General features: G+C 36.5%; 1 protein-coding gene across 1 annotated transcript; it reads left to right on the plus strand.

The window, feature by feature from the left end:
• The first annotated feature begins 6,727 nt into the window (after positions 1-6,727).
• Positions 6,728-9,677, plus strand: LOC117724723 (olfactory receptor 52A1-like). Its single transcript, XM_034524629.2, has one exon. It carries the CDS (start codon positions 7,549-7,551, stop codon positions 8,494-8,496), a length of 948 nt encoding a protein of 315 aa, XP_034380520.1. The 5' UTR covers positions 6,728-7,548; the 3' UTR covers positions 8,497-9,677.
• The last annotated feature ends 1,130 nt before the right edge of the window (positions 9,678-10,807 follow it).

Here is a 10,807-nt window from a genome sequence, read left to right on the forward strand (position 1 = left end):
TTCTAATTTGATTCTCATTCATAGAAGCTTTTTTGTTGTAATGATAGATAGTGAATGCAGAGACACATGGGTGCTCATAGCCCAGAATAAGTGAAGCTTGAGGACTCATTCCTGAAGAAAAACTTATGTTCCCTCTGTAAAACACAGGGGATAAAGGTATCAAGAAAGAGTGAGTACAAAAACATAAGAGAAAGAAGTAGAAAGTGGGGCTGCAAAATGTCATCTTTGGGAATGGCATATCTATTTCAGTTATTAACTCAAAGCAGCTGTGCTGACCTACACTGGGCTGACACAAGTCTGTCATCAGTAGGAGAGTAAAACATAGGCTACTATCTCTTCCTGACAAACTGATGTCTATTTAAAGGTTCTGGGAGAGGGAGAGTCATTGTTATCACCTATGTATTCCAGCTGAGTCCACCAAGTTATAGTGGTTAGTTATAAACCCATTGCCTTTGCAAACCTCAGTACATCACAAATAAAAAAAAAACCTCATAAATGTAGGAAAGGTGTTTGTAGGAAAGATAGCTGTTGGCAGGAGGTGACAAAAGATGAACGAGAGTAATCAGAATGCATTATATACATGTATGAAGTTTTCAAGGAATGAATGTAATAAATAATAGATCCAAATCAATCTCATAAAAACATCTAAATTTTTTATTACTCATTTTATTTTTTTACATTTCATATGATATCCCCCTTCCTTGTTACCCCTCCACAATCCTACATCCCCCTTTCCCCCTCCCCTTTGCCTCTATGAGGATCCTCCTCTATCCCCTTATCCACTCCTGCCTCACTGCTCTAGCATCCCCTCACATTGGGGTACCAAGCCTCCACAGGACCAAGGGTCTCCCATTGATGTCAGATGAGGCCATCCTCTGTTACATATGTATATGGAGCTGTGAACACATCCATGTGTACTCTGGTTGGTGGTTTAGTCTCTAGGATCTCTGGGTGATCTGGTCAGTTGATATTGTTCTTCCTATGGGTTTGCAATCCCCTTTATCTCCTTCAGTCCTTCCCTTAGCCCTTTTATTGGGTTATATTAAAACTTTGTTCACTCTTTTCATGTCTTTTCAATATAGTATGTGAAATTCTAGCTAGAACAATAAGACAACTGAGTAAGATCAAGGGCATACAAATTGGAAAGAAAGGAAGAAGTCAAAGTGTCATTATTAGCAGATGATATCATAGTACACATAAATGACCACAAAAATTCTACCCAAGATCTCCTATAAATGATATACATTTTCAGCAATGTGTCTGGATACATGATTAACTAAAAAGTGAACAAACAAAATAAAAAGTATCCATCAAAACCCAAATATGTAGATCTTCTATATACAAATGACAAATAGATGGTGAAAGAAATCAGGGAACCAACATCCTTCACAAATAATATAAATATTTTTGGGGTAACCCTAACCAGGCAATTGAAAGACTTGTATGACAAAAACTTGAAGTCATTGAAGAAAGAAATTGAAGAAGATATCAGAAGGTGGAAAGTCCTCTCATGCTCGTGGATCAGTAGAATTAGCATAGTACGAATGGCCATTTTACAAAAAGCAATCTACAGAGTCAATGCAATGCCCATCAAAATTCCAGTACAATTTTTTTTACAGACTTGGAAAGCACAATACTCAATTTCCCATGGGAAAAAAAGCAAAACAACACAAAAATCAGGATAGTTAAAACAATCCTGAATAATGAAGAACTTCTGGAGGTATCGCCATTCCTGATTTCAAGCTGTACTACAAAGCTGTAGTAACAAATCCATATAACATCGTATTGACATAAAAGCAAACAGGTTGATCAATGGAATAAAACTGAAGACCCAGAAATAAATCCACACACTTATTAACACTTGCTTTTTTATAAAAAAGCTAGAAATACATGACAGAAAGAAGATAACATCTTTAACAAATGTTAGTGGTCTACTTGTATGTCTGTATGTAAAAGAATGAAAATAGATCTGTATCTTTCACCCTGCACAAACTTGTTTAGTCCATATTTAAAAAACACCTCATCATAAAACAAGACACACTGAATGTGACTGAAGAGAAAATGCTGAATATCCTTGAATGCATTGGAACAAAAGAAAACTTTCTAAAGAGAACACCAATAGGACCAGCACCAAGTTCCACAATTAATAAACAAGGCTTCATGAAACTGAAAGGATTTACTTTAAATGATATTATCAATAGGATAAAATAGCAGCCTACAGAATGGGAAAAGGCTTTCACCAAATCTGGCAATGGGCTATATAAACAAATCAAAAAACCAGACATTGAAAAGCAATAGTACAATTAAAAATAGGATAGAGATCTAAACAGAAATCTCAAATGGCTTAGAACAGTTAAACAACTGTTCAACATCCTTAGTCATCAGGGAAAAGCAAATCAAATTACTTTGCTATTCAATATACACCTGTCAGAATGGCCAATGTAAAAACAAACAAACAAATAAACACAAGTAATAGTACATGCTGCTGAGGATATGAAACAAAGTGAAACACTTTTTCATTGCTGGTAGGAGTGCATACTTGTTCAACAACTACGAAAATCTAACGATTTTCATGGTGATTCCTCAGAAAACTGAAAATCTGTCTACTTCAAGACAAAGTTATACCACTCTTGGACATAGACCCAAGAGACCGTCTATTCTACCAGTAAGATATTTGCTTAACTATGCCCATAGCAGCTTTATTCACAATAGCCAAACTGGAAAAAAAAAAACTTAGATGTTCCTCAACCAAAGAATAAATAAAGAAAATATGTTATATTTACACAATGGAAAATAACTTGGCTGTTAGAAAAAAATGATATTATGGAATTTTTTAAAAAATGAATGCAACGAGAAAAATATCATCCTGAGCTAGGCAACTCAAAAAACCAAACATGACATCCATCTACTTATAAGTGTTATAAGTATTATATTAGCTGTTAATGATAATCATGCTATAGCCTAGACACTCAGAGAAAAGCAAAGTAAGAAGAAGTACTCTAAGGGGGACATATAGAGCTCACTGGAAAGGGGAACTAGAATAGATTTGTGGGTGGACTAGGGGAGGGTAGAGATGAGAACAGGGGGGCTCATATGGGGTGTAGGAGAGGAAGGGATGAAAAGAGTCCTGGGAGGGACTACTGAGATATGGGCATGGGATATATTTAGGGGGCTATATGGATAACTAGTCCATATTGGAAACTGTCTGGAACCTATGAGTATGACGTTAGTGAGGACTACTAGTAATGGAGGATAAAGAACCTAAACCGGCCATCTTTGCTAACCAGTCAAGTCTCCCAGTGGTGGGACTGACAGGAACCCAGACACAACCTGTCCTGTCTGCAAGATGTGCTTGGGCAATGTTGGTTCAGAGCTTGTTGGAGTGGTCAACTAATGTATGGTATAACTTGAGATTGAATACGGTAGAATGAGCCCATGACTGACTGCTTGGCTAGTTATGAACTGAAATATGATCATCCCAGAGACCTGGGGTAGAACTAAACATGATGGACAAACAAATGAACAAACACATGCAAATCACGAAATGATTCCTTTTAAAAAAAAAAAATTCTAGAATTTTTATTTAGTTATTTTCTCTAGAAAACAGATTTAATTGTTTTTTTTCTTTTTATTAGATATTTTATTTGCATTTCAGATGTTATCTCCTTACCCCATACCTCCTCTCCCAGGAACCTCCTATCCCATCCACCCTCCTCCTGCTTTTCTGAGGATGTGCCCCCATCTATCCCCGACTCCCACCTCCCCACTCTTGAATTCCCCCACACTCGGTGTCCAGCCTTCATGGGACCAAGAATCTCCTCCCCCACCTATGCCCGACAAGGCCATCCTCCCCTACATATACAGATGGAGTCATGGGTCCCTCCCTATGTGCTCCTAGGCTGGTGGTTTAGACACTGGGGAGCTCTGGTTGGTTGGCATTGTTGCTCTCCTCATGATACTTTGCTATACTCATAGATTGTTGCCTATCCCAATCTTCATCAGAGAGGCTTCCTCCTGCAGCTGATGGGAACAGATGCAGAACTCATATCCAAACAATTGGCAGAGCTCAGAGAAAACCCTGTAAGAAGGGGAGGAAGGATTGTAGGAGCTCTTTTCTAAAGGGAAATGGAGGAGCAGTGGATTTGGGGAAGTCAGGAGGCAGAGTGGGACTGAGAGGAGCAGGGGAAGGGAAATCTGTGGTTAGGATACATTTTATGAGAGAATAATTTTTTAAAAAGACAAAAAAAACCCTTTCAAATAGCTCACTTATCATCTTTCTATGACGATTTTACCAAACTATTTAATCAAAAAAGATATCAATCTCAAAATAGTTTCAGAAAATGCAAAGTCAGTACACTGAAAAATTATTTAATGAATTTGCAAACATTTAAACAATTCAAGGCAGATTCCATGGCAAACTATTTGGCTGACTTCACTGTTGGTGGATAATAATAGAAATTCTCCCTAATGCTGGGAACAATTGAAAGACGTTTGACTCCCATCATCTTCACTACATGTGTTTTAAAATTGGTAAAATAAAATCAACAGGCAAGGATGTAAAAAGGAAAAAAGAAATAAGATGATTTCTAAATCCCTGTTGTTCTGAAACTTCAAAGTACTATAATATTTTCAAATAAATTTAGTAATATAGTAGTTGTCAGGAGTACATGACTGCTCTAGTGACACCATATTTTTCACAATAAGTGGTATTTTCTTTCATTTTGCTATAAAATTGATCATAGGTCACAGGTTGGGCAAAAACAATAATGAATCTTTTATTTTCCTATTCTACATGTTCCCTATGTCTCCTGTTCATTTTATTCCAGGTTTTAAAACTGTTTCAGGTCTATCAGGTTATAGCTCTGACCTACATCTTCCTCTTAAAAAACTCTTGTAATTTAGAAACAGTTTTCCATGAGGTAGATTATTGTATTCCGGATGTACGGCATCAAGTAATGAGAATCCTTCCTGTACTAACTAGAGATGAATATCAGAAATGTACTTGCTTTCCTCCAGGGAACAGGTCAAAACATCGACCTGGGATCAGCTCAGTTCTAAGAAAACCCAAGAAATGAAGAGGCTAGAAGCAAATGATGCAAGGTGGTAAGCTATTAATTCTTTCCCAAATCCAAACTGCATCAGAGATCTACTTAAGCTGGCTGGTTCTCTGTCTGGGTGAGTTTCTTCTCCACATATTAAGAGCTCCATATAGCTAAGTATTTCAGCTTGCAGCAATTTAAAAAACAACAAATAAATAAACAAAGAAAGTATCAGATGATCTCATCTGAAGTGTCTTAAGAATGAATATTTCTCTAGCATGAGCCACTTTTCTTTCGTAGACACAAGCTTTTTTTTCTTAATAGTACATAACATGGATCAGACATCTAAAGATAGAAACACCTTTAGGGATAGAAGAACTAGAAGGTGGTTTTTGTATTATTGTTTTAGTGGCATGTGAAGAAGACATACTGGGAGGAAGACATTAACTAGTAGCAAGAACAAGGTGAGAATAAGATTATCAAAGTATCATTCCAATCAAATTTTGCCTAATATTAGCATACTAAAATTTAAAATGCAAAGTGATAGTCTGTGCTTTGGAAATCCTTGTGTGTGGTTTCTCTTTCTCTCCCTCCTTCCTTCTCTTTCTCCTGTCTCTCTCTCTACCTCTTCCCTGTTTGTGTGTGTGTGGTATGTATGTGTATGTGGTGTGTGTGTGTGTGTGTGTGTGTGGTGTGTATGTGGTGTGTGTGTGTAGTGTGTGTGTATTCACTTTGAGAAGAACACCTGGAAGTATAGGAAGAGAGAACGGAAGACAGGAGCACCCCATTTTTCTCAGCTCATTATCCTGCTTTCTGAGGAATTACAGCTCACATCTCATCCCTGAAGTTCAGATTATCAGTGGAATTTGTGTTGCTCAAAACAAGTGTTTTTTTACTGATACACAAAAGAAAATTATAAAATTGTATTGAAAATAATATTATACATTTGTATGCTCATACTAAATAGAAGAAATAAAATATGATTTCTGCATTTTTAACTATGAGATGTGGTCTTTTCATCATTATCAATTAAATGTGAATAACTGAATGAATTACCTACAATCTATCATGGTGAGACCAAAACTAATTTTGTCTTGTGTCCTTAGATCATCAATCAGTGTTTAAATAATTATCTCACACATAATTTCTTTGTGCAGCTTCTTTACATTTTGCCACAACATGTGCCTTATTCATAAAAGACTTACATTTTTGTGTATAATTACTTTTTTATAAATTTCCACATCTACTGCTGAGTTCATTACAAATAGGCATCCAAATAACTTTGTGATGCAAAATTTCCAGATATTTTAATCAACACCTCTATTTTCTTGGTCATATTCCCGTGGTTTCTTTGGGTAGACACACTCATGTGAAGAGATTTCTACTTTTCATCAACTGCTGCAATATTTTATGTGACGTTGAAGAAATTCAGTTCAGAGCTTCAGAAGTATTAATGTGCTAATCACTATGAACTATATATTCTTTTCATACAGTTTTAATACGGTAGCCTCTCGCTTCTTTAAAATGGTGTTTTAAAAAATTCCACTCAATATTATCTTCCCTGTTCAGTGATTATATATATATATACAATTAATATTAGAGAAAGTGGAGTGAAAATCACATATAGCTTTATGTTCATAGAGTTACTAGTGACAATATTAAAAGACAAAAGAGCAGATTTGCAGCATTTATGTTTTAATTCTTTGCCAAGGAGAGAGAGAATTAGCAATTTTTTAAGAGAGAAATTTAAGCCACCTTTGCATTGGAAAAGCTCAATAGTGTCAGAAATTATTTTACCTGCCAACTGGGAAGAATAAAATAAGCAAGCTAAAATAAGTTTCCTTGAACTGCACTATAAGCACAAGGAGCCGGCTGCTTTGCTGCATAAGAACATTAGTACAATAAGCATGTTAGAACACATTTAACTAGAGGCTATATAATATTCCAGGTTTGAGACTGTCCTTTCTTAGCTTTTGGGTCCTTTTTGCTTCATTGACATCTCTGTGTTTTACCTTCACTGATTGCTGAGATTTGTAAGTACTTTCTTCTTCTTCATCTTCATCATCTTCATCATCATCATCATCATCATCATCATTTGGCTACAAGACGGTTGATCTTTGTCACAGTGAAGTTTAACATAATCTGGAAGGTACTCAGAGTTTAGAGATGGATATGGAAAGAGTCACATTTGCTTTCTTTCAGACCAGCTGGGGTGGCTCCAGAAACTCACAGAATCAATGCAATTAGGCCATACATTTTCACTTACATAATCTCTAAAAGACAAATATAATCTTAATTATCTAAAAGGATTTTCAAAAGAAGATCAAAGACCCACATTCTTATAAAACTTAGTTGATGCTCAAAGATTTAAAGCCACATGGTTGTACTTCATCCATATGTATAAGATTCCAAGACAAAGTATGAGTGTTCCCCTCCTTCACACTTCACAGTCATCAGTTTTCTCTGGTTAGGTGTCAGTATCAGTGGCGAATAGAGAATTCATAGCTTCATGGGCTATACCAACTTGTCATATCTGAACCCAAAGACAGTGATTCTGATTGGCATTCCCGGACTGGAGCATGTGCAGTTTTGGATTGGATTTCCCTTTTTTGTTGTATGCCTTGTGGCTCTGCTGGGAAACCTCTTCCTACTAATCATTATCCCCACGGAACGCAGTCTACACCAACCCATGTACATTTTCTTGGCAGTACTGGCAGCTACTGACCTTGGTCTCTGCTTAGCCATTGCTCCTAAGATGCTGGCCATCTTCTGGTTTGGTTTGTGTTCCATGGCTTTTGATGCCTGCCTCACCCAGCTCTTCTTCATCCATGCCTTGCAAGGAACGGAATCTGGCATTCTGCTTGCCATGGCCTTTGACCGATACATTGCCATCTGCGATCCTCTGAGGCACACATCCATCCTTACACCTTTATTTTTACTTCGAGTCGTTCTGATGGTTGCAGTTCGGGCAACTGTACTTGTTGGGATTTTACCTGTTCTCCTCAAGCGACTGCAACGGTTCCACTCTGTTGTGATTGTTCATTCTTACTGTGAGCACATGGCTGTGGTCAAGCTGGCGGCAGAAGATGTCCACATAAATAAGTCATATGGGCTCTTTGTGGCTTTTGCAATTCTAGGTTTTGACATGATATTCGTTTTCATCTCCTACACTTTGATTTTCCGAGCTGTTTTTCGTCTTCCTCAGAAAGAGGCACGAAGCAAAGCATTCAACACTTGTACGGCTCATATTGTCGTCTTCCTGGAGTTTTATATCCTTGCCTTTTTTTCCTTTTTCAGTCACCGCTTTGGTCACGTATCACCGTATGTCCACATCTTACTGTCTACCATCTATCTGCTTCTGCCCCCTGCACTTAACCCCATTGTTTATGGTGTGAAGACAAAGGAGATCCGCAAATTGGTTGTGCAAATTTTTGTTCCGAAGTCTAACACTCAGTAAAGAACCTTAAAATATTCTGTCAGAATGAAACTAGAGAGTTGCCTGTTAAAACTGCTTGTACTATACATGACTATTTTCGTTAATTAATTCCAATATAGTGATCTTTCACGAAATGTCACTTTGTATTCTCAAGACAAAACCAGTCTGAACATGGACTAAACACAGGTGAAACAAATGTATCTCATATATTTCTATGACCCCTCACCTAAGTTTTTATTCTCCAGTTTCTTTCTTGCATTCTTATATCTATTTTTTCTTTCTTTCATCCCAGACATCTGTTGTTGTGCTTTTTGTAATGCAAAAGGTAGGTATTTTCCCTGATGGTAAACAGTGACACCCATGTGTATGTTCTATGATTCTATAGGGAGATAAAAATATTGAGCAAATATAATGTAATATATGAGGTTAAAGCGATATATTTGGCTACACATGGAGAAACAACTAATCCAGATTTTAAAATGAATCAGGCAAGATTTCATGGAGGACATAATGTTAAATGTGAGTTTTGAATGCCAAACTTTACTTCAAATAATAAAGTTTTTAATCATAATATTAATTCAGTTTTAAAATTAATGTCATTAAAACTCATGATGCTGTGCTGATGTGTGTGACTGAATTCCTTGAGAATTTTGATCATAAAAAGCAGCCTCACCCCTGTATTCAATGGTATCAAAATACACAAACCCCCCTGTTGCATGAGATCATCTGCTAATATCCCTACCATCTGATATATTGTTTTACACAAATGTGAAATATTTATTTCACATTTTATGTATTTACATAAAGTACACATTACAAAAATGCAAGTTTCTTTATCAACGGAACCATTTCAACAGCCTGAAGACTAACACTGTTGTCAATGGCCATTGTCTGTGTCATTTTAAAACTCACAGTAAACTTACTTTTCACTAAAAGCTATTTAGGAGGTAATGTGTAGAGTTTGAAATCTCTATTATTAAACTGAGAAAATATCATGTTAAATAGAGCATTATATTTTCTATTCTTATCTTTATGAAGCAAAAGCTCTTACAAACAAATGAAGAGGACCGAGACATTTGCATTTAACTTTGTGTCTCTGGCCTCTTATCAGTCCTCACTCTCCAGGAACTTTATATATCAGGAGCATATGTCCATCTTGGCTAGTACCACATGAATACTAAAAGTATTAACTCACTAATCTCTACATTTGCTCCATTGATTTCTTTTCCCTTTAAGGATCAAATTAATGACATACTATATTTACAAACGAAAAGAAAGATAAAAGTTACCTGAAAATGTTTTCAACCAAAAATCAGATTACTGACATAAAGATATGCTATTAAAAAAAACATAGCAAAAATTTTAGTGTCATTGTATATTTTCAATTTTTTTATAATATGTGAGAAAGCATGGATTTTCAAAGTTTTCTTTTGTTGAGGGCATTTTGAAATAGTATAAGAAATAGAGCTCCCACAGGGGGAGGAGGGATAGAACTGTGAAGCACTTCTTCAGTGATCCCTAAATACCCTCTTTGTGGATCGTAACACCTTAAGGTGCAGTTTAGCACTCCCTGTACATTATATTCGTTAGTAAATGGTACTTTTCAAACTAGAAAGGGTCTCATAAATGGAGTGTTAAAACTCCATTGCTGCCGGGCGGTGGTGGCGCACGCCTTTAATCCTAGCACATGGGAGGCAGAGGCAGGTGGATTTCTGAGTTCGAGGCCAACCTGGTCTACAGAGTGAGTTCAAGGACACCCAGGGCTACACAGAGAAACCCTGTCTCGAAAAAAAAAAAAAACAAAAAAAAAAAACAAAAAAAAAAAAAAAAACAAAAGAAAACAAAACAAACAAACAAAAAAAAAAACCCTCCATTGCTGTGAACATGGATCTCTTCAGAAAACCACTGGAGCCAGAGGGCATATGAGTAGTCTTTACTTGGGTACCCAAAATACTTTAAATGAGAGAAACACACTTTATGGGTAGAATAAATCTTATTCTTCTAAATTCCCTCATGTCACATAGAAGATAATTGGGTACAGAAAACTGATGGATACACCAGATTTTTATGTACTGACAAATCTAAGAAGTCTAAAGCCATAGATATTTAATAACAAATAAAAGTGTCAATTTTCTTTCTTTTTAAAAAGCATTGGGCTGAGCAGTGGTGGCGAACACTTTTAATCCCAGCACTTGGGAGGCAGAGGCAGGTGAATTTCTGAGTTTGAGGCCAGCCTAGTCTACTGAGTGAGGTCCAGGACAGTCAAGGCTATACAGAGAAACACTGTCTCGAAAAACAAAAAACAAAAAACAAAACAAACAAAAAAAAAAAA

The sequence above is a fragment of the Arvicanthis niloticus genome, chromosome 1, assembly GCF_011762505.2.
Source record: "Arvicanthis niloticus isolate mArvNil1 chromosome 1, mArvNil1.pat.X, whole genome shotgun sequence".
Classification (NCBI taxonomy): Eukaryota; Metazoa; Chordata; class Mammalia; order Rodentia; family Muridae; genus Arvicanthis; species Arvicanthis niloticus.